The 26,428-nt window shown below is 35.2% G+C and overlaps 3 protein-coding genes and 1 pseudogene across 3 annotated transcripts; all 4 read left to right on the top strand.

Annotated features, from left to right (window-relative positions):
* The first annotated feature begins 447 nt into the window (after positions 1 to 447).
* Positions 448 to 1,515, top strand: LOC107474257 (putative pentatricopeptide repeat-containing protein At4g17915). The gene has a single exon (XM_052257811.1). The coding sequence runs from the start codon at positions 448 to 450 to the stop codon at positions 1,513 to 1,515; it is 1,068 nt and encodes a 355-aa protein (XP_052113771.1).
* A 1,570-nt stretch (positions 1,516 to 3,085) lies between these two features.
* Positions 3,086 to 5,823, top strand: LOC107474259 (60S ribosomal protein L10a-like; annotated as a pseudogene).
* A 2,273-nt stretch (positions 5,824 to 8,096) lies between these two features.
* Positions 8,097 to 9,548, top strand: LOC107474260 (putative pentatricopeptide repeat-containing protein At4g17915). Its single transcript, XM_052257526.1, has one exon. The coding sequence runs from the start codon at positions 8,175 to 8,177 to the stop codon at positions 9,546 to 9,548; it is 1,374 nt and encodes a 457-aa protein (XP_052113486.1). The 5' UTR covers positions 8,097 to 8,174.
* A 1,461-nt stretch (positions 9,549 to 11,009) lies between these two features.
* Positions 11,010 to 15,841, top strand: LOC107474261 (rRNA-processing protein fcf2). The gene is made up of 6 exons (XM_052258028.1): positions 11,010 to 11,544; positions 12,575 to 12,667; positions 13,885 to 14,123; positions 14,837 to 14,956; positions 15,109 to 15,224; positions 15,476 to 15,841. Exons 3-6 carry the CDS (start codon positions 13,887 to 13,889, stop codon positions 15,585 to 15,587), a joined length of 585 nt encoding a protein of 194 aa, XP_052113988.1. The 5' UTR covers positions 11,010 to 11,544; positions 12,575 to 12,667; positions 13,885 to 13,886; the 3' UTR covers positions 15,588 to 15,841.
* The last annotated feature ends 10,587 nt before the right edge of the window (positions 15,842 to 26,428 follow it).

The raw sequence follows: 26,428 nt of genomic DNA, 5'->3' as shown, positions 1-26,428 counted from the left end.
TTCTGAGGGTGACTTTGAATGCCGGTTTGGGCCATCAAATCTTGGGCAAAGTATGGACTATCATATATTGCTGGAAAGCCCAGGATGTCTACTTTCCAACGCCGTTGAGAGAGCGCCAATTGGGCTTCTGTAGCTCCAGAAAATCCACTTCGAGTGCAGGGAGGTCAGAATCCAACAGCATCTGCAGTCCTTTTTAGTCTCTGAATCAGATTTTTGCTCAGGTCCCTCAATTTCAGCCAGAAAATACCTGAAATCACAGAAAAACACACAAACTCATAGTAAAGTCCAAAAAAGTGAATTTTAACTAAAAACTAATAAAAATATACTAAAAACTAACTAGATCATACTAAAAACATACTAAAAACAATGCCAAAAAGCATACAAATTATCCGCTCATCAGCTGCCAAGAAATGCTTGTTGTCGAGTGCCTTGGACCTGTTCGAAGAAATGCTTCGAGCAGGTATACACCCTGATGCTTGGAGCTATAACATTTTGATTAATTGTTTGTTCAAGCTTGGGAAACCAGATGAGGCGAATCGTATTTTTATGGTGATGGCGCTTAGTGAGCTGCATCCTTGTTCGGCTACATATAACATCATGATTAATGGGCTTTGTAAGAATGGATACGTTAACAATGCTATTATGTTGTTTAGGAACTTGCAACGGCACAGATTCATTCCTGAGGTGATGACATACAACACACTTATTAATCGACTAAGCAAGGCTCGACGAACGGGGACAGCTAGGAGGATTCTTAGGGAGTTTAAGGAAGCAGGTTATGAACCTAACTGTATTACCTACACAACGGTTATGAAGTGTTGCTTCCAGTGTAGGCAGTTTGACGAAGCGTTAGAGATCTTGCATGAGATGAGGAGTAAAGGGTACACTTTCGATGGCTATGCATACTGCACAGTGATTGCTGCGCTGATAAAGATCGGGCGGATTGAAGAGGCAGATGAAATCGTCAGGCTGATGCAGCATAGTGGTATTCAACCAGATTTAGTGTCTTATAATACATTGATAAATCTTTTCTGCAGACAAGGAAGATTAGATGATGCCATGAAGTTACTTGGCGAGATAGAGAAAGAAGGTCTGGAATGCGATCAATATACACACACGATTATAATTAATGGATTGTGCAAGGCAGGCAACTTTTTAGGTGCAAAACAGCATTTGATTTATATGAACTCACTGGGGTTTGGTTACAATTTGGTTGCGCATAACTGTATTCTTCATGGATTGGGTAAAGCAGGTCATATTGATCATGCAATGAAATGGTTCGAATCAATGGAAGTTAAAGACTCTTTCACGTATACCATCATAGTGCACAACCTTTGTAGGGCTAGAAGGTTCCTTTGTGCCTCCAAGATCATGGTTTTGTGTCTAAATTCTGGGTTTCGGATCTTAAGGGCTACTCAGAGAGCTGTTATTGATGGTCTTTGTAGTATAGGATATACAAATGAAGTCAGGAAACTCAAGCTTAAACTACAAGTGATTCGACTATTACATGATTAAATCGCTGTTGATGTTTGAGTCTTCAGATATTACAATACTTTGCTGACCAAACAAAAGAATAAAGCTCTGAATCATGAGCCCCATTCTTGATCCATATATGTCATTCTGAGCCTTTGAGGGATACAATTATCATTTTTGCTGGGTTTTTTTTTGGTAATTGTAATTTACTAATTTATTTGATTGAGTAGGCTAACTGCAGTGTCTCCTCATTGTTGCTTCAAATGGTTTAATTATGTATCAATTAAATAAAACTTCATAAAAACTAATTTAATTTTCATGTAGTGAAAAAATATCTAAAGAAAGGGGAATAGAGATTCTGAATCAAAAGTGAAGCTTACCAATGAAATTGATCCGATAGAAAGGTAGAGCTCGACGCGCTGGACGCGTGGCCGCAAACGGTATGGCGATCGGAGATCAAATGAGGAAGTTATGGTAGATCAAAGGGTTGGTAAGGGTTTGGGAGTCTTCCTTCTTTCCTAATCTATTTTGCTGCGTGGTGAATGAAATGAGGAAGAAGAAGCTGATGCTTCTTTTATATTATGGGTCCGGTTGGATCCACGGGTCCAGTTTGGGTCCGTTTCAACCGGTTCGACCCATTCAGTGCAACTTTAAGCCAAATTTTTCGAAATTTATATCAAAATTCTCCTTTCGACGAGCTCTATCCTTTTTTGATATTAGTTTTGTATTTCTAATATTTCTATTTAAAATTCAATTTATTAACTAATTATTTACCGATTTTAGCGGGGTTTACAACATCTCTCAAACCTTAACCATAATTCTAAACTTAAATCATAAATAATAAACTACAAATTCCAAAAGCCCAAACTACAAGCCTTATGTGTAAATTGATTTATATAATGTATTTATGGTGTAAATTAATTTTATTTTCTACTAACTCTATCTACCATTTATTTTTTTCTCTTCTTTTCACTTTCTTACTTAATAAAAATTTATTAAAACAAATGGATGATTACGCAAAAATTACTTCAAATTTATAAGGACTGCATCTCAATGAATACCTTTTTTACAGATTTAAGTATTAAGTAGAGATACATATAATATAAAAATCTCAAAAATAATATATAATATATACACACAATATATAAAGAGAAGCTTAAATATACAAATTAAGTAAGGCAAGGATACTCCTTATTCATTATTAACTAAAAGACTGACTACTTAACAAAGAGTATCTCAAATAAAAATTCAGATCTAAATCTAAATTCCGGAATCAGTATATATATTTCTTTCTCTATGTAAATAATTGATTTAATTTTTTTTTGGAATTAGATATAACTTTGTTTTTTTGGCAATTCTTTTTTTTATACAATTTTTTTAGTAATTTAACTATTTTTTTAATATTTGAAAAAAAATAAAATAGGTTTTTGTTTTGTTTTGATTTTTTTTTACCCAGTAGAGCTTAAAAGTTGATGAAAAATAAAAAAGGCGAAAAGCAAAGCGTGTCTTAACGGGCGACGACAAAAAAAAAGTGTAACTGGCCCAAACAAAATCCAAAAAAGTCCATATATATCCAGAAACCCTAGTCTTCCTCTGCGATTCCGTCTCTGCCAGGTTTGTTCTGTCTTTCTTTCTCCACACAAATGCTACAATGGTGAATTCTCTGGTGCCGTTGGAAGGAGTATGACGAAGCTTTTACGAACGAAATTAAAATAAGGACAAAAGAATAATTTTACATAACTCCACATTGATTTCGGCACCCTCGGAAATTAACTTCCTTCAGCACCAGAGAATTCACCCGCTTCAGAAATATTCGTTTTTGGATCTGGATTTTAATTTGGATTACTTATTCTTTGTAATACTGACTGTTCTGTTTTCCATTTCCTTTTGTTCGCAGTTTTAGCTCTTGATCCCACAAAACCCTAGCTTCAACCATGAGGTAAATTCAGCTTCCACCTTTACTTGTGTATTTCGAGATGGAATGATGAAATGTTTGACTAACTTTTTGGTATTTGTGTTTGTTAAATTAATTGATTATTTGAGTATTGATTCTATGCGTTTGTTTGTTAACTGAGTAGTAAGCTTCAGAGTGATGCACTGAGAGAAGCAATCACTGGGATAGTGGCTGATTCCAAAGAGAAGAATAGGAAGTTTGTGGAGACCATTGGGCTCCAAATTGGACTCAAAAACTATGACCCACAAAAGGATAAGCGTTTCAGCGGTTCTGTAAAGTTGCCACACATCCCAAGGCCCAAGATGAAAATAGGTAAGCTTATATTCCAATTCATTTTCTGTTGCTGTAATCAACAGTTATTAATTCTAAAAAAATGGTAGCTACTTTCATCTTTGTAATTGATCATTGTCATACATGACCCTTGATGTGTATTGAACTATGAAAGAATCTGTTGATTCATACAAATTATATATTTATGTGCCAAAATGATGTAACTAATTTGAGGTTATTGGCTTAAGATTAACGTTTTTAACAATCTGGGATTTGAAGTGTGTAAATGAGTTGCTCGACTTGAATGAATTTGCAAATGCTGTGCTATCCATTTTGTTGTATGAAAGTAATATCGTGAAATGACACGATGATTCGTTACATGAATGCAATTAAAGAGAGCAATGACATTTTATGATTTGATGGAAGCAATATTTTGGTTGTGTTTTAGGGTGTTGCTTGTGTGTAATTGATTCCATGTTCGTTACGTTGATTGAACTTATAATTTGCAGGCAGAGAAAATGGGATTGGATTGGATGGACGTTGAAGCATTGTAGAAGCTTAACAAAAATAAGAAATTGGTGAAGAAACTTGCCAAGAAATATCATGCTTTCTTGGCTTCTGAAGCAGTCATTAAGCAGATTCCTCGTCTCTTGGGTCCTGGTCTCAACAAGACAGGCATGTACTTTTGATTTAGAACATATGTCCGTTTGAAAATGATTAAGAATTTAACTCTAGACCATTTTACGTGTGGCATTTTAGCCTTCATTTATTTAATCTCTTAGCATTAATTTGTTACATGTATGTGTTAACTGTTAAAACTAAATGATTTTCTGGTTTATTCATCCACCTCACCTCCCCTCTCCTCTCCTCAAAAGATAAATCTTTTTGCACAATATGTAGTTTTATAGTCTGTTTTAAGGAATTGCTATGTTGTGTGCCCTTTGAATCTCAGTCATTACCTTCACTAATTCTTGTTAATTCCCATAACTTTGCAGGAAAGTTTCCCACACTTGTTACCCACCAAGAATCCCTCGAGTCTAAAGTCAATGAGACCAAGGCTATGGTGAAATTTCAGCTTAAGAAGGTGCTCTGCATGGGAGTAGCTGTAGGCAATGTAAGCATGGAGGAAAAGCAAATCTTCCATAACGTACAACTGAGCGTTAACTTCCTTGTGTCCTTGTTGAAAAAGAACTGGCAGAATGTGAGTATCACGCTCAACAGAGTATATTGTCTTTGTTCTATTACCTTTAATGTTGGTGTTTTTTTCACCCCTTTGAAATTTACAACTTGTCTTGTTGCTATCATGTATGATTGGTTTATTGTAATTAAGCACTCAACTTTTAAGGGAAAAATTCTGCATTTTGTTATGCACCTGCATTGAGTCGTTTGTTATTTGGGTTGTCATGTTTCATTGCGGGTAATATTTGGATGGCTGATTTTCCTTATATTCATTCCGAGACTTATTACCTCGTTACTTCATTACCATAAGATAGTGTGCCTGATCAAAATGAAGTGATGGATCGGAAAATGAGTAAATGGAAAATCCGAAAATGAGAGTCAACACATTTTTCTTACAAACTTTCTGTTCTCAAGGGTAGCATTGCATAATGGAACGCTAGTTAAATGTTGACTCAATTTGCATCTTTGTTAATATATATTAACAATATGCTACAAAAATACAATGAGTGCTTTTCAATTTTTATATTTTTATTATTCTACTTCTATTACTGTCCTTTGAAGGTGCTGCTTGCGAAATTATTTTCTTCTCCCCTTATGTTCCTGGAATATTTGTATCGGATTTGATCTAGCTAATCATCTAACTTGAACCATTACTGATTTCAGGTTAGGTGCTTGTATCTGAAGAGTACCATGAGAAAATCCTACCGTGTCTTTTGAAGGATCTTTTATATTCAGTGAAATTGTGATTTTGCTTAATATATTAAGTAGCTTAATACCTTGGTAGCAATTTTCATCTTGTTACAGTTTTGTTGGATGAATTTTGTTAGTTTCTTTAGTTTGTTCTTAAAATGTGCTTACGAACATTGGATCCTATTTTTGAGCTGAACCTGTTTGCGTACTATATAATTTCCTTCTTGATAAGTTTGTGGGTTATCCCCTATTTAGTATGTTCTATGGATAATTATCTATCATGCTAAAAATATTATTAAATATGTTCTCAAATTCTAAATAAAGTATAAAGAAAGGAACTCAATATGTAGTTAGTTTTTTCGGATCTATTTTTTGGTGGGTTAAATTTCACCCTCGGTAATATTAAAATATCAGGAGTATTCTGAAAATATCAACAACATATATTCTTAAATAAAAAATGTTATTTGAGTATTAAAATCGATGTATTTGTATAAAAATATATATGTAATTTAATTTAATTTTAGTGTGTATTTTATATTTTAACTAATAGTTGATTTTGATATATATTTTAACAAGATTTTTAGAAGTATATATTACGAATTCAAACAATCAATATAAACAAGTTTTTAAAATAATTGTAATAATAAACACACTTTTGTGCTTTTTATATTTCGGGCAAAATATTCTCAAGTGTAATAATATTGTTAGGGATATAAAATTTAGAAATGAGTTTTCAAATAAAAAAATAAATACAGTTTTAAGATCACATATTCGTACACACATTAACATCATTGGTTACTAAACTCTTTTTCTTGAACCCTTAAGAATTTATCATACTATTTAACATATAAAATATTTTTTCAAATAATTATTGCGTTAAAATTAGCTTTTTGGGCAAAAACAGATCATATATTGATTGACGAAAATAAAATAATGTTGCACGTACAAATTTTTGTAAATTAAGTTTAATTAAGTCGGTCTAGTATTAAAAAAAAATTTTCTCATCACTTTTACTTATCATTCACCTAAATTTTATTGTTCAACTTGATTAGACTTGGTTTAAAAAAAAAACTTGTGCATATAATATTTTCGATGGAATATTCTATTCTACCAAAGCAATTTAGGGTTCTACTGAAAATTGGATTAGACCGATCAACAAAAAAACTATTCTGAAACTCATGAACCGATTGGTTCACGGTCGGTTGAACTGAATCAGGACCTGGCCGGTTTATTTAAAATAACCCTAGCCACATCGCGCCACCATTCGTCTCACCCTAGCCGCCCGTCACGCCATCCTCCTATCTCACTATGGTTGTTCGCTAACCTCTTGGTTCGTCCTTCTCGAAGACCCTCCCCTAGTTTGCCAACGTGAGCAACACCCGATCCTGCTTCGCAGCTCTTGTCCGTTGTCCGTTCATCGTGTGCATCGCCAGCTCACTAGTGTTTGCCGCCAGCTTCCCGTCATCCGTCACTCTCCCTCCTACTCACTGCTCTTGCTGAAGGTAATGCCTCGAGTGTTTTTTTTTATCTGTTGTTAATCATTTACTGAGTTTGTTAAAATTGAAAAATTGTTCATTTTTGTTAAACTTTGTTAAAATTGTTAATCTTTGTTAAAATTGTTAATTGTTGTGCTAATATAAATTGGTCAGTTTTGAAGTTAATTCAATAAAGAAAAGTATAAATTGAATTAAGTTAATTCAATGAATTTTTCTTTTAATTATGGATGATAGGATCAATAAAAAATTATTTATTTGTGCATCTTTTGGTTTTTTTGTTGAAGATGGTGGAAATAAAAGTGAAGACGATTCTAATACGGTGAATTTGCAATGCAATAAATCTACAGTAAGTTTTTTGAATTTTAATGATTGATGAGAAAGTTTTACTTAAAACATTTTATATTTGGATATTTTCATTTGTTATTTAGATTTTGAATTTGTATTTTATTAACATTATAAGACTTTGGTTGTTATATTATTTCAATTTAAATGATATTTTAAGATTTATATTAGATTATAATTATATTGTAATGTATTTATTTATATTTTATTTTTTATTTTATTATAAAATAATTATTTTAATACAAGATGCAGTGTAGCCGGGATCCGGTGAATTAGGCTTAGAATCGGTCCGGTTGAAATTAAACCGGGAAAAAGCCGAAAAGGAAAATAATCAAAATATTCATCCTGTTGTCGAGTGGCAATTGACCTCCCTCGATTCTCTCTCCCGCCTCCTCCCCCCCTCTTCGGCCCTCTCTCTCACAAACCGACACGGCGGCCACTTCTGACTTCGTCGTCGCTGTCCCCGTAGTCATGCAGGTAGCGTATTGTTGTCTTCAATCAAATTCCTTGCCTCTCTCTTTTCTCGGATTATGGAATATTGATGACTTTGATGTGCTAACATATTAGTGTAACGAGTTCACTTTGTTTAATTTCTTTGTTCATTGATCTATTTTATCATATCACTTCTGCACTGCAGATGTAAATTTTTCAGTGTACATGAATCCGTGTTTGTCGCTTTTGTGGATGAAATCTTGGTCTCTCAATTCTCGTATTGCAAATGGGAAGCTTATTATGATAAAATGATGCCCCTTTTTGGGTGCTGGTGAATTATGGTTGCGAGGTTATCAACTAAGGTATTGAACATTTGCATAGCATCAATGTGCAAAGCCAAGCAAGTAGTGAAAGCTGAAGCTGTGATAATCAACGGCGTAAGATTGGGCGTGCTCCCTGATGTGGTCACATACAACACTCTAATAGATGCGTATTGTCGTTTGGATTGCGTCGACACAGGCTATTCTGTTCTCAATCGAATGAATGAGGCAGAGATACCCCCTGATATTATTTCTTACAATTCTTTAATCTCTGGGGCTGCCAAGAAATGCTTGTTGTCGAGTGCCTTGGACCTATTCGACGAAATACTTCGAGCAGGTATACACCCTGATGCTTGGAGCTATAACATTTTGATTAATTGTTTGTTCAAGCTTGGGAAACCAGATGAGGCGAATCGTATTTTTTTGGAGATGGCGCTTAGTGAGCTGCATCCTTGTTCGGCTACATATAACATCATGATTAATGGGCTGTGTAAGAATGGATATGTTAACAATGCTATTATGTTGTTCAGGAACTTGCAACGGCACAGATTCATTCCTGAGGTGTTGACATACAACACACTTATTAATGGACTAAGCAAGGCTCGACGAACGGGGACAGCTAGGAGGATTCTTAGGGAGTTTAAGGAAGCAGGTTATGAACCTAACTGTATTACCTACACAACGGTTATGAAGTGTTGCTTCCAGTGTAGGCAGTTTGACGAAGCGTTAGAGACCTTGCATGAGATGAGGAGTAAAGGGTACACTTTCGATGGATATGCATACTGCACAGTGATTGCTGCACTGATAAAGATCGGGCGGATTGAAGAGGCAGATGAAATCGTCATGCTGATGCAGCATAGTGGTATTCAACCAGATTTAGTGTCTTATAATACATTGATAAATCTTTACTGCAGACAAGGAAGATTAGATGATGCCATGAAGTTACTTGGCAAGATAGAGAAAGAAGGTCTGGAATGCGATCAATATACACACACTATTATAATTAATGGATTGTGCAAGGCAGGCAACTTTTTAGGTGCAAAACAGCATTTGATTTATATGAACTCACTGGGGTTTGGTTACAATTTGGTTGCGCATAACTGTATTCTTCATGGATTGGGTAAAGCAGGTCATATTGATCATGCAATGAAATGGTTCGAATCGATGGAAGTTAAAGACTCTTTCACGTATACCATCATAGTGCACAACCTTTGTAGGGCTAGAAGGTTCCTTTGTGCCTCCAAGATCATGGTTTTGTGTCTAAATTCTGGGTTTCGGATCTTAAGGGCTACTCAGAGAGCTGTTATTGATGGTCTTTGTAGTATAGGATATACAAATAAAGTCAGGAAACTCAAGCTTAAACTACGAGTGATTCGACTATTACATGATTAAATCGCAGTTGATGTTTGAGTCTTCAATCTTAATCAATGGAAAACAATTACAAAACTCATTAATCTAAAAGGAGGATTGAGATAGGGGATCTTTTCTCCCCATTTCTTTGAGTTGGTGGTCTCATTTTAAACAATATGCTATAGATATAAGCTTATTGGGGAAGGCAAGAGCATTGCAGGTGGGAAAGGAAAGAATAAGGTGGTCTTATTTTCAATTTGCTCTGCCCTTGTGACATTCAGTGTATTCGAAATTATAGGAGAATTTTTCAAAACTTCAAGGTAATAACAGAGTTGAAATCAATAATGATAAAATATGTTGTCCTTACTTTAAATAGTCATAGTAGTAGTGTGCAAAAGGTGTTAACATTCTCCGTTGCAAAGAGGTGGATGGATTTTCCAATTAAATCTTAGTATTCTACTTGGTTGAAATCTCAAGGTGGAAGAGAAATTGAAGGAGTGGAAAGGCAAATATTTATCTCAAATTAGTAAGTTGGTTTTAATCTATGATGCACGCTGACATGGATACAGGACACGACATGGAACACACCGACACGCAAATTTTAAAATTTTATAAGACACGGGGACACGCATACATATAAAATATAAAGTATTTTATTAGATAAATGGTAATAATATTTTAATATTTTATTAATATTAAAATATAAAATAACTTTTTAATTATTTTTAATGTCTTATTTTAAATATATCAAGTATTTAAAATATCTTTTTGTTTTAATAAATAATAATATATACTATATCTAAATTTATTTCAAGAATATTTGTTAAACACGCTGACACGTAATGGTATTTAGGTGTGTTCAAGTGTGTCCGGAAAAAAATTTTTTATTTTTTATTAAGACACGATTGGACACCGCAGACACGCATGTCGGACGAGTGTCAGTAAGTGTCGTGTCCGAAATGTGTTCGACACGCTGACACAGCAACTCAGCGAAGTGTCCGTGCTTCATAGGTTTTAATCAATTCAGCAATGAAATATATTCCGATGAAGGGTTTTGCGGAAATATCGAGTGGTGGGAGAGGCACGACAACTGTTAAATGGAGTATTCTTCAAAATCTAAAAAAACCAAGGAGACCGAGGCTAGGTGATATGGTTTTTGTTAGTTCTACAATATTTCATAGTGTATTTTGATAATTAACAAACCCAAATATAATTTATATTTTTATTAATGTGCTATCTAACATTTACTTAAATGTAAAATGGACTAGAGATTATTTCTTTAAGTAATATAAGGGAACCAACATTAGTTTCTTAGTTAACAACTTCCATCCAAGGGAAAAAGAAATGACAACAAATTGGATTTGTTTGGGTTTTATCCAATTATTTCGGTCATTTGATCCAATCTAGGAAAGAAAATGTAATCAAATCGGATAGGATTTGTGAGTTGAGATTTTTGTCTTTTTGTTCACCCCTACTATTTTAAACAACAGAAAGAGAAGCAACACCCGATGCAATTACAATTTGCTTAAAGCTCTGAGTCAGCTCGTGAGCTGGAACCAACTTGTGAGCTTTCGAAGAGTCGAGCTTGAGCTTATCAAATAAGCTTCATTGATAATGAATCCGTGAGTCAAGTTCATGAAACTTGAGCTAACTCCAAGACCGAGCCCTACCTAACCCTATCACCCTCCTCTGCAGTGGCGTCACTTCAAACTCTCTCCACTTCCAAAATTCACATCCTCTCTCACAATTTCAGCTCAGAAATTCGACCTCTCTGGCTCTCCTCTCACCGCCGTCCGCCACCCTCCTCTCCTTTCACCGCCACGTTCCTCCCCTATTCCCGCCACCGTCTCTCACTCTCACGGTCTAACCGCAAAATATCGTCTTCCTGCGTCTTAGGGCTGAGAAAGAATCGTCGTCGCAGCCTGAACGTCGCCGCCGCCTCCAACCCGGTCTTCGTCTCCGTCTCCAGCAAGATCTTCTCCAGTCTTCGTCGCAGCTCGTCTGTTAGTCTCTTCGCCGTTCGCTGCTCTTCCTTACGGTAAGTCTTCTGTAATTTTATTCAGTGTGTGTCTTCTGACCTTGATAGAGTTTGGTAATTGAAGACAAAGCAATGCTGGTATAGAAGATTGGGACCATTATTATAGCAAGAATGTTGTTGAGGGTGCTGATTAGTTTTAGTGATCAATAATGATGATGAGATGATTGTGGGTGTTGTTGCTGAAGAAGCACTATTACTTGCGTTTGTTGTTGTTTTGAAATTGAGTTAAGGACGATTAAACAAAATGGTTCAGTGTGTATGCCTCTTGTGCCATTGTTGAATTTGACTTACAAAATTAGTGAGCTGCTGTGTATACAACTAATCTTGTTTCATTGTTGAATTTGAATTTATTGTTGTCATGCATATTTGTATCTTGAAGTCTTGTATATGCAATGTAGATATTAAAGAAGAACTTGCAGCAATTCATATGATTTGGTGTTGCCTTGACTCATTTAATATCTTTATTTTAATTGTTGTATTTTCTTTTTTTAGTTGGTTCTTTTAAGAAAGACCAGTACTAATGTTGATGTTATAATTGATAAAGAGAAGAGAACATATATTACCCTGATTCTTAATACAATTTAATCATCAAGATTACATTTAATATTAAAGAAGAACATATATTACCTTGGGGATTATCTTTTTCTTTTTCAATTTTTTCTTTCTTTTTTAGATTTTTTTTAAATCCACAGAAATCCGGATATCCAGCGGATACGGGTCCCTGTTACCTATCGGGGAGATGGGGAGGGTTTTGCATGTCCCCGCCCCCATGAGGACCCGTTGCCATCTCTACTTGGAAGTAGGATGATAAAATGGGAATTTGAAGGCAAGTTTTGTGCATTAGAGATAAGCATGTGTCACTCTCAATAAGATAATAAGAGATGTAGTCAAGGTTATATTTATTTAATTTGCTAAATGCTTGTGTTCATTTATTTCCTGTTTAGTTTACTGAATTAATTTGCTAAATGCTTGTGTTTTGTTTATTTGTTAAATGCTTGTGATTTGACCTGTGTTGTTGTTCTTGATGTAGTCTCTCGCTTTGGTGTTCTGTGCCTTTCCGCCACTTCTGTGCTCTCTGCTCACCTAGTCTCGGTTGCTTCCTCTATACTCTCTCTCGCTGCCGGTCACCGATCTCCTCTCTTCTGTTTTTTTTGCCTCTTGATGTCTTGTTTTGTGATTAATTGATTATTGAATGTTGATAACCTAATCTGTTAAAAATATATGTTGTCGATATCTTCTAGTTTTGTGATTAAACCTTGTTACTTTACAACAGAATGAACTAATTAACATTCTGGATCCTTAATTTGCTTGTACCAGAAACAGTTTTGTATGTATATGCAATATATGTTGTGACTGTGTGAATGACAATGAAGTGTTTGTGTGTGGTAATGGTAGTGTTTGGGTAAATGAAGGAGTGTGAATGATGAAGTGTTTGCGTGTGATCGGATTCCTCTAAAAATAGATATGAGATATGATATATGATTTTAAATTGTTAGCATTCTAACTGTATATCATTTCCTTATTCCTAATTTGAGTTACAATAATCAATACTGAAATAGTTTATTCAATTTAGAATGCCAAGTAAGTTGGTGGCTGAACCAGAGGTCTAGCATCTTTCATTTTGAAAACAAGTTGTAGTTACTAGTTTGGTATCCATAATGGTAGAAAACTAAAAATTATAAATATGTCATAATTAATTCATATGTAATTTACTTTGATATTGTTACTTGAAGCCACCGAGGTTCAGATGTGCTATGAATGTGATTTGATGACGTTTTGTATAATATATTTCAAAATTTTAATTATCAAAGTAACAATGGGAAAAATAAATATCATGCCTAGGAAAAGTTTTCTTAGTCTGGTTCTAATGTTGCTGTCTAGTTTCTTGGTTTTGATAATTAAAACTTTATGCTGAAACAAAAATGTTGATGGGTTATTTTGTTGTCTTGATAATTACAAAGGGGTATTTTATTTTGAAAAATTCCCAAAAAGGTGGAAAATATAAACTTTTTGAGTTCCCTCTGAATAAGATTTTGTATTTTGTTCTTTTTTATGCACTTCCAACCTTATATTAAGTTTTATGCCTTTTTTAACTTAATATTACTTAATTTTAATTTGGTTTGTCCCCTACCATGCTCATTTTGTTAGACACTGCTGCAATTCTCAAAGTTTGCCATAAATATTTGCATAGTTTCCATGATGTTTTATGAAATTTACTATAGTTTTGATATATAAGAATATATTCTTTAGCTTATCTCATTTAGATTGTCAATTTTTCTTTTAAAAAAGAGATTAAATGTAACGCTTGGTTATTTGATTGTGCAATCTGCTTCGGTATAGGGATGCCGGAGGGTAAACTGCTGGTTGGACTTTCATGGCAACCACAGCTGTTGATTCCATCATCATCAAAAGCCGCAGATGCTTGTCATAACAAACCTCAAAGTGAGGCATCTAATAGTAGTCTTTGGAAACCCAATACAGAGCTTGTTGATGGCCTTTTCATTCCTCCTAATGATCCCAGAAAGTTAAACAAATTACTGAGGAAACAAGCTAAAGATACTGCTGGAAAAGATTGGTATGCAATATATTTTCTGGAGCAAATTTTCTTTTGCAATGCAACCATGGTTAAGTTTCTTTTTGTTTTTAAAACTAAAAAAATCTTATTTTTATTACTTGTTTAAGTAGTTTTACACAGCTGACTAGCTGGGCGTTTGCCATTTTATATTTTCCTTGGATTGGGCAACATTCACCTACATTCAAAATGGAAAGAACAGTTACTCAGATTTAGATTCCTTGTCAAGTTAACTTTATTTCATGTTAGGCCTTTTGGCTAACAAGATCCCTGTTCATAGTCCATTTTACCCCTTGTTTTGGGCCAACAGCCAACTTTACTATTTTCAATGATTTGTGGGGTGTTTGATGCTTCCTGAAAACTTAGCTAGTGTTCTCAGCTTGATTGAAGTAAATTATATTGTATATGTTTATAATGGGAAGACAAACTTTCAGGCAGCTGAAAGTTCAATGGGATCGGTTAGCATTTGGGGAGTAAAATGTGTAGGCATGTATATAGTATTCATTAATAACAAATTTGGATGTTTCCAATTATTTGTATCATGATAATAGCTATGTAATATTTTTCAGGAGAATGTTAGGTGATTAATACTTAGTTAAAGAAAAAAAATGAGTTGATTAATGTTGGCTCAAATGCAAGACAAATACAAGAGAAAAATATTGGTCGCCTAACATTTACTTTTTATACAACACACAAACTTTTATCCCTTAGTTTCACAAGTGGAATGGGATCCTTACACTCTTACTGTGTTTATTGTTACAGTTGAGGTCTGCGTTAGATCCAAAACGGCACTATAAGAAGGGTGAATCTAAATCAAAGGCACTTCCCAAGTATTTCCAGGCAAGTTCATTGTTGTATACCCAATCTGTATGTATATCATAGGCAAGCATATGATTGATGTTACTTGCTATAAAATTACAATCTCTCTTGGTGAGCATTCAATTTTTACTTTATTTGATATTTATTTATTTTTGTCATTTGAATATGACCAGGTGGGAACAGTTGTAGAAGATGCATCAGAATTCTACTCGGAAAGATTAACAAAGAAGGAGAGGAAAGCAACCATTGCAGATGAGTTGCTTTCTGATCAAAAGCTTGCGGCATATAGGTAAAATAGGCACTTGCAGTAAAAGACACATTCCACTGGTTAATCAGAAAATACGAGGGTTGTCAAAATGGACCATTCGGTGGGACCATCTAATTTATCTGCCAAAATAAGGCAGTTGGGTCATAAAAGTCCTGACCATTTAAATTTTGGACCATTAAAAAAATACCATTCCTAAGTTAGTTTGTTTTGTTTGTACTTGTTGCTATGCTTTTTGGGATATTTACTCACCTCGTTCATCATCTTCATTGCAGGAAGCGAAAGGTACGTGAAATTGAAGAACAAAATCGACCTGTGGGCAATACCAAGTGGAAGATTAGGGGTCGGAATTCCTGGAAGCGAGCAAAGGAAAGGAGGGTATATTGAATTTCGATCACTTGGAAAATTCATAGATGCTATTTTTGCCCCCTTTTTTTTTTTGGGTTGGAGGGGGGTTTGATTACGTTAGTTCTTGTCCGTTGCCATAGTCGATAATGATCTGTAACAGTCTTAAGTTATTGATGGAATTACAGCATTTGTGTGTCAATGCTCGTGTTTAAAAAGTTTGGTAATTACTAGAATTTCTTTGATGAGACTTTGTAAATTATAAACTGTTGTCAAGAGTAAAATTTTAAACAATAAAGATGATTAATATATATAATTATATATTACTATTTCATATGTATATATATAATACTCATGAGCTCATCTTATCGAGCTATTAACGAGTCGAGATCAAGTTGGCCCATGAGCTGACTTGACTCACTTCCAGTCTTAGGGTTAGGATTTTCTTTCTCAAAACTAACATATATATTAGAGGAAGCGTTTCAGGTATACTCCTATCTTTTCTGGAAGTTTGAAATGCTATAATTTAGAGTCATTCAGATTTAATATAATAAAAAAGTTATCGACTCCGATGTAAGAGAATATACATTACGTAGATATGCACAAAAGGAACTCCATAAAAGAGTTGTAACTGCGATTTAATGTTACAGGTTTTGTAGAGGTAAGCATGTCATTATAGTCTTTAGTCCAATAAATTGGTATAATGTGCATGTGTGGCTTCAAAAACCTGAGGCAGTCAATTTCATCATGGGTTGAAAATGTGTTTTGTTGATCCATATAAAAAAAAATTGAAAATATTCTTTTAAATTAATTATTTATTTTAATACTAACAAAAAAATTATTTATTTATTTATTTATATGTTATGCATAGAGAGACGTTTTAGGCTAAAGATAAAATGAGAATAACAACTAAGACCTTGATTTTTATTTTTTAGACAAATAAACTCTTTGATTTTGTAATATATTGTTTCTTTTATGTAATTTTATGGTAATAATACTTTTTAATAATAATGAATTATATATATATATATATGTATTATTCTTAAATTTTCTAAATGTATTTTTATATTATATATGTTTTCATTTTTATCTAGTTTATATTGTTGAAAGTAACGTTTATAAATATTATACATTTACTTAATCATTCATATTACTACTATTTATATTTTTTGTGCTATTATACTTTAAATTTGTAAATTATTATTGATAATTTTATTATTTTTATAATTGTTTAAAAATACTTTGCAAAATATCTCTTTTATAAGTTACAATACTTTAAAGGCTATTTTTGAAATTTCCTCTATTCTTGAATTTTATCAAGTATATATTATTAATTATTATATCATAGTAAAAATTATTTTACAAATATAATATAAGGACAAAATTATTTCACAAACTGAGATGAATAAAATATATTATTAGTTTAAGAATATTTTTTAAAAAAGTTGTCTAAATGATCAACTAAAATTTTTAGTTTATATTTTTTTTTTCTCGTCGAAGTAGACCAAAATTTTAGAAAAGTCAATTAAATTATTCCTTTGAGAGGTAAAAATATTAATATTTAAGTATAACATTGTTTGCGATGTTGTTGTAATATACAATAATTAAAAACAAAAAGAAGATGTTTTATTTTTTGTTATTTCTGTAAGAAATTAGAAAAATAAATATAATAAAACGAACATTAATAATTATAAAATTTAGTGATTCTACAGCATAAATTTATAATACAGATAATATTTATTGAGAAAAATAAATATTAATTCTAATTTCTAAGAGAATATAAGTAGCACAAATTCAGAACAGTAATAATATTTTTTTAACAAATATATTGATTGTAAGAAAAAATAATGTTAAATAATTTTAATTTCAGAAATTATAAAAAAATATAAAATTATCGGAAATAGAGAATGACATGAAAAAAGAAGTGGAGTTACTGAATTAGACGTACTAAAGTAGTATATTTTACTTATGGATTTAGTTAATATGTGGAGTTAAACCTCAAAGTGGTCCCTAAACTTGCACTCGACCCTCAAAGTGGTCCTTAAATTTGCAATGGCCCCAATCTTATCTCTGAATTTAACACATGTGGTTCACAGTCGTCCCTGAAATATTTTTTCGGGGAATATTCCTTAACGGCGCGCTGACGTGTATGGAGAGGCGCCACGTTGGAGAGGTAACGGTTATCTGACGTGGCTGTTATCTTTTTTTAACTCAATTTAGTCCCTGAAATCATTTATAACTCTAACCCCCAATTTATCACTAGAAACCAGACTGTTTCTTCTTCTCTGCTCTCCTTCGTCTTCCCTGGCACCGTTGAGCTTGATTTGAGTGGGTCATGATGGGTGGAGGCAGCAACCATGTTAGTAGCTCCAGTAACTGACGATCCGAGAGAAGCTGTGGGAGGAGAACCACCAGAAGTAGTCACGAACAACTTCCAGATAAGTGTGGGTGTGGTAGCCGACCCGTCCTGAAGTGGTCAGGAACAGAGGCGAATCCAGGGAGACCATTTTATGGTTGTCCTAACTACAATGTAAGTGATTTTTGTTAATGAATATACCTAGCGTGGTTGCTTATTCAATTTGTAACATTTCTTCTCCCTGGGCATGAAATGTGGTTGCAGAGTGTTGACAAGAGGTGGTGTGATCTCTTTATGTGGGCTGACAAAGTTGCTGATGAAGAAGAAGAAAGTGACAAAGGTAATTCTGGCTTTGAAATGGAGGAGTGGAGAATGAAATTTGCTTGGAAGCTTGGAAGCTTGGAGTCTGAAGTTAGGGCTCCAAAACTAGCATTTTGTTTGTTGTTGGTTGCTGTTACAGTAATTGTAATTGTTGTTTGTGTAGTATGGAAGCAGTGATTTTCAGTTGAATATTGTGTAAAACAAAAGTTATAATTATTGTACCTTATGATGAACAAATGAATAGATTTGTGTAATTCTATTTTATGTAGCTAAGGAAGTGTAATAAAATTTGAAACATTCAATAATAACATTCCCACATTGTTAATTGTTTTCCAAAGTTGTCTATATCAAACTAGACACGATCAAAAGACAAGATAGAGTATTTAACTACCATAATCCAAAACACATACACCCTGACACATGGAACTCAGAAACCATAGAGTTCAATGTTTAAAAGCAAAATATCTTAACAGAAAAATAGCAAAATATTTATTTGTTGAATTTTCTTGGTAGTTTGAACCCTAGAGTTGGAACAAAACGCAGGGCGTTACGCAACCTTGAAGCTGTAGCTGCTGATGCAGCAACCATTGGATCGATACGAGCACTTGTTGGAGGTGGAGTATTTGAAATTGGAATAGTGGCTGGTGGAAGAGCATTTGAAAAACTTGGTGGAGGAGCACTGGTTGCTGCTGGAGGAATCGAAGCTATTGCAGTTGGTGGAGGTTGTCTTCTTTTTTGAGGGAGCTTTGGTGGCCTTGCCTGGGGCTGATTTACCTGGTGGGATTCTTCATTGTCATTTTCTGACACCATTGGTTGACTCATGCCTACCTCAATCTCAATAGCATTGCCCTCATCTGGGAATTCAGGTGCAGCAGGGAGAGGTTGTTGCTGATTTCCTGTATTAGCTTCACTAGCAGCAGCAGCTGCAACAGCTGCAGCCTCGTCGTCAGCCTTCTTCTTAGCACACTTTCTCTTTTCGTGACCCTTGCCACCAGAAAGACGGCATGAACCCTCTTTATATACCGTCTTCATCTTGGAGATCTTCTACTTCTTACCTCCAACCGGGCCTTCATCAACTCCCTTTCTTCTTTTCTTCTTGGGTGCCACTGGCATCTTCTTGAATTTGGGTGCTTTGGTCTGTTGTAAAGTGACTTCTCCCATAGTTTCTGGCCAAGAATATGATTGATATGGAATGCATATGTGTCATTGTATGCATCCATTGTCAACCATCTATGACAGAAGTTTTTGGGCTGCCTGTCTGCCCTAGCCATTGCAGCACAAGTATGGACACAGGGCATCCCTGTTTCAAATCAATAAAATGCATCCAAGTTACTAAGTAACCAATTCCAATTCCAGTGTGCAATTGATGAGCGGATATTTTATACACTTTTTGGGAGTAATTTCATGTAGATTTTAGTATGTTTTAGTTAGTTTTTAGTCGATTTTTATTAGTTTTTAGGAAAAAAATCATATTTCTGGACTTTACTATGAGTTTGTGTGTTTTTCTGTGATTTCAGATATTTTCTGGCTGAAATTGAGGGAACTGAGCAAAAATCTGATTCAGGCTGAAAAAGGACTGCTGATGCTGTTGGATTTTGACCTCCCTGCACTCGGAATAGATTTTTTAGAGCTACAAGAGTCCAATTTGTGCGCTCTCAATTGAGTTGGAAAGTAGACATACAAGGCTTTCCAGCAATATATAATAGTCCATACTTTGCGCGAAGATAGATGATGTAAACTGGCGTTCAACACCAGTTACATGTTGCAGTCTGGAGTTTAGCTCCAGAAACAGGTTGCAAGTTGGAGTTCAATGCCAGAAACAGGTTACAACCTGGTGTTCAACTCCAGAAACAGCCCAGGCACATGAGAAGCTTAAGTCTCAGCCCCAGCACACACCAAGTGGGCCCCAGAAGTGGATTTCTGTACTATCCATCTTTGTTTACTCATTTTCTGTAAACCTAGGTTACTATTTTAGTATTTAAACAACTTTTAGAGACTTATTTTGTATCTCATGACATTTTTTAGATCTGAATTTTATACTCTTTGACGGCATGAGTCTCTAAACTCCACTGTTGGGGGGTGAGGAGCTCTGCAGCATCTCGATGAATTAATGCAATTATTTCTGTTTTCCATTCAAACATGCTTGTTCCTATCTAAGATGTTCATTTGCGCTTCACTATGAAGAAGGTGATGATCCGTGACACTCATCACCTTCCTCAATCCATGAACGTGAGCCTGACAACCACCTCCATTCTACATTAGATTGAATGAGTATATCTTAGATTCCTTAATCAGGATCTTCGTGGTATAAGCTAGAATTGTTGGCGGCATTCATGAGGATCCGGAAAGTCTAAACCTTGTCTGTGGTATTCCGAGTAGCATTCTGGGATTGGATGACTGTGATGAACTTCAAACTCGCGAGTGTTGGGCGTAGTGACAGACGCAAAAGGATCAATGGATCTTATTCCGACATGATCGAGAACCAACAGATGATTAGCCGTGCTGTGACAGAGCATTTGGACCATTTTCACTGAGAGGATGGGAAGTAGCCATTCACAACGGTGACACCCTACATATAGCTTGCCATGGAAGGAGCCTTGCATTTATGAAAGTGAGGAAGCATTATGCTACAAAAATTCAGAAGACAAAGCATCTCCAAAACTCCAACATATTCTCCATTATTTAGTAACAATTATTTATTTTATGCCCTTTCACTTTTTACAATTGAACTTAAAAAAACATTGTTGTTGGTATCCTGACTAAGAATAATAAGATAATCATAGCTTGCTTCAAACCAACAATCTCCGTGGGATTCGACCCTTACTCACGTAAAGTATTACTTGGACGACCCAGTGCACTTGCTGGTTAGTTGTGCGGATTGCAAAAGTGTGATTGCAATTTTCGTGCACCAAGTTTTTGGCGCCGTTGCTGGTGATTGTTTGAGTTTGAACAACTGACGGTGAATCTTGTTGCTTAGATTAGAAAAAATTTATCTTTTTTACTAGAATTGTATCTTTTATTATCCCTTATAAATTTTTTTTTCAAAAATATTAGTTTTCTTTATTAATTTTTAGTTTTTCTGTGAATTTAGTGTCATGTTTTAAGTTTGGTGTCAATTGCATGCTCTTCTTTGTCTTTCAATTTTCGAATTGCATGTTCTTTATTTTTCCTTGATCTTCAAATTGTTCTTGTCAAATTTTCTTGTTTGATCTTTGTTTTTTCCTATTTTGTGTATTTTTCGTGTTTTCCTTGTGCAATTTCAAAATATTAGTTTTCAAAAAAATTTATTTTTATTTATTAAAAATACCTCTTTAAAACATGTTACATTTATAGCTCAATTGGTTAGAGCGTTGGTTTATATTCTTGGTATTTGGGTATCTTCTTTTTAAAATCTTTTTCAAAAATAATTTTTCTTTGATTGAATCTTGTGCCAAACTTTAAGTTTGGTGTTTTCTTGTTAATTTTCTTTAATTTTCGAAAATTTATTATGGTTTTCTAAAAATTTTAAGTTTGGTGTTCTTTCTTTTGTTCTTGGTGTTCTTGTGATTCTTCAAGGTGTTCTTGAGTCTTCCTTGTGTTTTGATCTTAAAATTTTTAAGTTTGGTGTTCCTTGGTGTTTTCCCTCCAAAATTTTTGAAAACAAGGAGCATTAGATCTAAAATATTTAAGTCTTGTGTCTTTTGTGTGTTTTTCTCTTTCATCATAAAATTCAAAATTCAAAAAAAAATATCTTTTCTAACTATTTTAAGCCATATTTTCAATTTTTTTTATATAAAAATTCAGATTTCAATTTCAAAATTTTTCAAATCTTATCCTTTTAAGATTTAAAAAAAATTATATCTTTTTCGAAAATATCCTAACCACTTTCTCCCTCCTCACTTTTTCGAAAATCTTCATAAAATATTTTTAAATTCTTTTTTTTACTTTATTTTTATTTATTTTTAATTTTATTGTCGTCTTTATTTTATTTTATTTTATTTTATTATTTTGAAATTTTTATATATAATAAAATAAATAAAATAAATTCACATCATCTCCCTTTCTCCATTATGGACTTAAGTGGAAATAAACAGTCCAGAAGGACTCTAGGGTCATATGCTAACCCCACTACTGCTTCATATGGGAGTAGTATCTGTATACACTCCATTGGAGTTAGTAGTTTTGAGTTGAACCCTCAGCTCATTATCATGATGCAGCAAAGTTGCCAGTATTCCGGTCTTCTACAGAAATAACCTAAAGAGTTTCTGGCACAGTTTTTACAAATTACTGACACAATACATGATAAGGAAGTAGATTAGGATGTCTACAGATTGTTACTGTTTCTATTTGCTGTAAAAGACCAAGCTAAGAGGTGGTTAAATAACCAACCTAAGGACAGCATAAAGACATGGAAATAGCTGTCAGAAAAATTCCTGGATCACTATTTTCCTCCAAAACGGATGACACAGCTAAGGTTGAGCATCCAAGACTTCAAACAAGGAGATAATGAATCCCTTTATGATGTCTGGGAGAGATACAGAGAGATGCTAAGAAAATGCCCCTCTGAAATGTTTTCAGAGTGGGTGCAGTTAGACATCTTCTATTATGGGCTTACAGAGAGAGCTTAGACTTCTCTAGACCACTCAGCTGGTGGGTCTATACATATGAGAAAGACAATAGAAGAAGCTCAAGAGCTTATTGATACAGTTGCCAGAAATCAGCATCTGTACCTAAGCAGTGAACCCTCCATCAACAAAGAGGCTAAAACAGTAACTGCTGAACTCAGTCCTACAGAACAAGTTACTGAATTCAATCAGCAACTGGATTTTCTAACAAAACAGCTAGCCGAATTCAAGGAGATACTACAAGAAACAAGAATGGCTAATATGAATATGAAAATAAAGTTGAAGCAAACAGAAAATCAATTATCAAAACAAATAACAGAAGAGTGCCTAGCAGTTCAATTAAGGAGTGGAAAAACATTAAATACCTCACTTGAAGGCAGAGGAAGCCAAGAAATGAATAGACTGCTACCCAAAATCCCTCTGAGGACAGTCAGAGCCCAGAAAGGAATAATTCTAGCGCTCAAACGCCAGAAAATAGGTGGGAAGCTGGTGTTGAACGCCCAACCCATGCTCAGTCCTGGTGTTCAACGCCAGAAACAAGCAAGGAATTGGTGTTGAACGCCCAAAGGAAGCACAGTTCTGGCGTTCAGATGCCAGAAATAGGTAAGGAGTTGGCGTCTAACGCCACTCCAGCTTCCACCCCTGGCATTCAAATGCCAGTGGGAGATCAGACACATACAAGTGCTGATAGTAACCCCTCTAAAAAGGCTTCTTAACCCACATCTGTAGGCAATAAACCTACAGCAACTAAGGTTGAGGAATACAAAGCCAAAATGCCTTATCCTCAGAAACTCCGCCAAGAAGAACAGGATAAGCAATTTGCCCGCTTTGTAGACTACCTCAGGACTCTTAAAATAAAGATTCCATTTGCAGAGGCACTTGGCAAATACCCTCTTATGCTAAGTTCATGAAAGAGATCTTAAGTCATAAGAAGGATTGGAGGGAAACTGAGAAAGTTTACCTCACTGAAGAATGCAGTGCAGTCATTCTGAAAAGCTTACCTGAGAAGCTTAAAGATCTCGAAAGCTTTATGATACCATGCACATTAGAAGGTACTTGTACCAAGCAAGCTCTATGTGATCTTGGGGCAAGTATCAACCTAATACCTGCATCTACTATCAAAAAGCTTGGATTGACTGATAAAGTCAAACCAACCCGGATATGTCTCCAACTTGCTGATGGTTCCATTAAATACCCATCAGGCGTGATTGAAGACATGATTGTCAAGGTTGGGCTATTTACCTTTCCCACTGACTTTGTGGTGATGGAAATGGAGGAGCACAAGAGTGCAACTCTCATTCTAAGAAGACCGTTCCTAGCAACTGGCCGAACCCTTATTGACGTCCAAAAAGGGGAAGTAACCCTGAGAGTCAATGAGGATGAGTTTAAGTTGAATGTTGTCAAAGCTATGCAGCATCCAGACACCCCAAATGACTGCATGAGCATTGATATTATTGATTCTCTGATAAAAGTGGTCAATATGACTGTCAGTCTCGAATCAGAGCTAGAAGATATCTTTAAAGATGTTCAGCCTGATCTGGAGGAATCAGAGGGAATAATAGAACCTCTGAAAATCTCTCAGGGAGAAGAGAAACCTCCCAAACCCGAGCTCAAACCATTACCACCATCCTTGAAATATGCATTTCTGGGAGAAGGTGATACCTTTCCTGTAATCATAAGCTCTACCTTAGAGCCACAGGAAGAGGAAGCACTAATTCAAGTGCTAAGGATACACAAGACAACTCTTGGATGGTCCATCAGTGATCTTAAGAGCATTAGCCCAGCCAGATGCATGCACAAGATCCTATTAGAGGGTGACGCTAAGCCAGTGGTTCAACTACAGAGGCGACTGAATCCAGCCATGAAGGAGGTGGTGCAGAAGGAGGTCACTAAATTACTAGAGGCTGGGATTATTTATCCCATTTCTGATATCCCCTGGGTAAGCCCTGTTCAAGTCGTCCCTAAGAAGGGTGGCATGACAGTGGTTCATAATGAAAAAAATGAACTGGTTCCTACAAGAACAGTTACAGGGTGGCGTATGTGTATTGATTACAGAAGGCTCAATACAACTACCAGAAAGGATCATTTTCCTTTACCATTCATAGACCAGATTCTAGAAAGACTAGCAGGTCATGAATACTACTGCTTCCTGGATGGATATTCAGGTTATAATCAAATTGCAGTAGATCCCCAAGATCAAGAGAAAACAACATTCACATGCCCATCTAGAGTATTTGCATATAGAAGGATGCCATTTGGTTTGTGCAATGCACCTGCAACCTTTCAAAGATGCATGCTCTCTATTTTCTCTGATATGGTGAAAAAATTTTTGAAAGTCTTCATGGATGACTTTTCAGTGTTTGGAGACTCATTCAGCCCCTGTCTTGACAATCTAGCACTTGTTCTAAAGAGATGCCAAGAGACTAATCTGGTTTTAAACTGGGAGAAATGTCACTTTATGGTGACTGAAGGAATTGTCCTTGGGCACAAAATTTTGAACAAGGGAATAGAGGTGGATCAAGCTAAGGTGGAGGTAATTGAAAAATTACCACTACCTGCCAATGTTAAGGCAATCAGAAGCTTTCTGGGACATGCAGGATTCTATAGGAGATTTATAAAAGATTTTTCAAAAATTGCCAAATCTCTGAGTAATCTGCTAGCTGCTGACACGCCATTTATCTTTGATAAGGAGTGTCTGCAGGCGTTTGAGACTCTGAAAGCTAAGATGGTCACAGCAACAGTCATCTCTACACCAGACTGGACATTGCCATTTGAACTGATGTGTGATACCAGTGACCATGCCATTGGTGCAGTGTTGGGACAAAGGCATGACAAGCTTCTGCACGTCATTTACTATGCCAGTCATGTTTTAAATACGCACAGAAGAACTACACAACCACAGAAAAAGAGTTACTTGTAGTGGTTTACACCATTGACAAGTTCAGATCTTATTTAGTAGGATCAAAAGTGATTGTGTACACTGACCATGCTGCTCTTAAATATCTACTCACAAAGCAGGATTCAAAACCCAGACTCATCAGATGGGTGTTGCTTCTGCAGGAGTTTGATATAGAAATAAGAGTCAGAAAAGGGACAGAGAACCAAGTAGCAGATCATCTGTCCTGAATAGAACTAGTAGAAGGGGCGTCCCTCCCTCCTACTGAAATCTCTAAAAACTTTCCAGATGAGCACCTCTTTGCCATCCAGGAAGTCCATGGTTTTGCAGACATTGCAAACTACAAGGCAGTGAGATTCATACCCAAAGAGTACAGTAGGCAGCAAACAAAGAAATTGATCACGGATGCAAAGTACTATCTTTGGGATGAACCATATCTCTTCAAGAGATGTGCAGACGGAGTAATCCATATATGTGTGCCTAAAGAAGAAGCACAGAAGATCCTATGGCACTGCCATGGATCACAGTATGGAGGACATTTTGGAAGTGAGCGAACAGCTACAAGAGTACTCTAATGTGGCTTCTACTGGCCTACTCTCTATAAAGACTCCCAAGTGTTTGTACTTAATTGTGACAGTTGCCAAAGATCTGGCAATCTGCCTCACAGTTATGCCATGCCTCAACAAGGGATCTTGGAGATTGAGTT

The sequence above is a fragment of the Arachis duranensis genome, chromosome 2, assembly GCF_000817695.3.
Source record: "Arachis duranensis cultivar V14167 chromosome 2, aradu.V14167.gnm2.J7QH, whole genome shotgun sequence".
Taxonomy (NCBI): Eukaryota; Viridiplantae; Streptophyta; class Magnoliopsida; order Fabales; family Fabaceae; genus Arachis; species Arachis duranensis.
This window is presented reverse-complemented; position numbering and strand designations above follow the sequence as displayed.

Excerpts from the sequence above, each read along its gene's own strand:
- LOC107474257 (XM_052257811.1), top strand. The coding sequence starts at position 448 with ATGCTTCGAGCAGGTATACACCCTGATGCTTGGAGCTATAACATTTTG.
- LOC107474260 (XM_052257526.1), top strand. The coding sequence starts at position 8,175 with ATGGTTGCGAGGTTATCAACTAAGGTATTGAACATTTGCATAGCATCA.
- LOC107474261 (XM_052258028.1), top strand. The coding sequence starts at position 13,887 with ATGCCGGAGGGTAAACTGCTGGTTGGACTTTCATGGCAACCACAGCTG. Across the intron at positions 14,124-14,836 it reads CTGCTGGAAAAGATTGGTAT|TGGAATGGGATCCTTACACT; the intron begins GCAATATATTTT and ends TAGTTTCACAAG. Across the intron at positions 15,225-15,475 it reads CAAAAGCTTGCGGCATATAG|GAAGCGAAAGGTACGTGAAA; the intron begins GTAAAATAGGCA and ends TCTTCATTGCAG.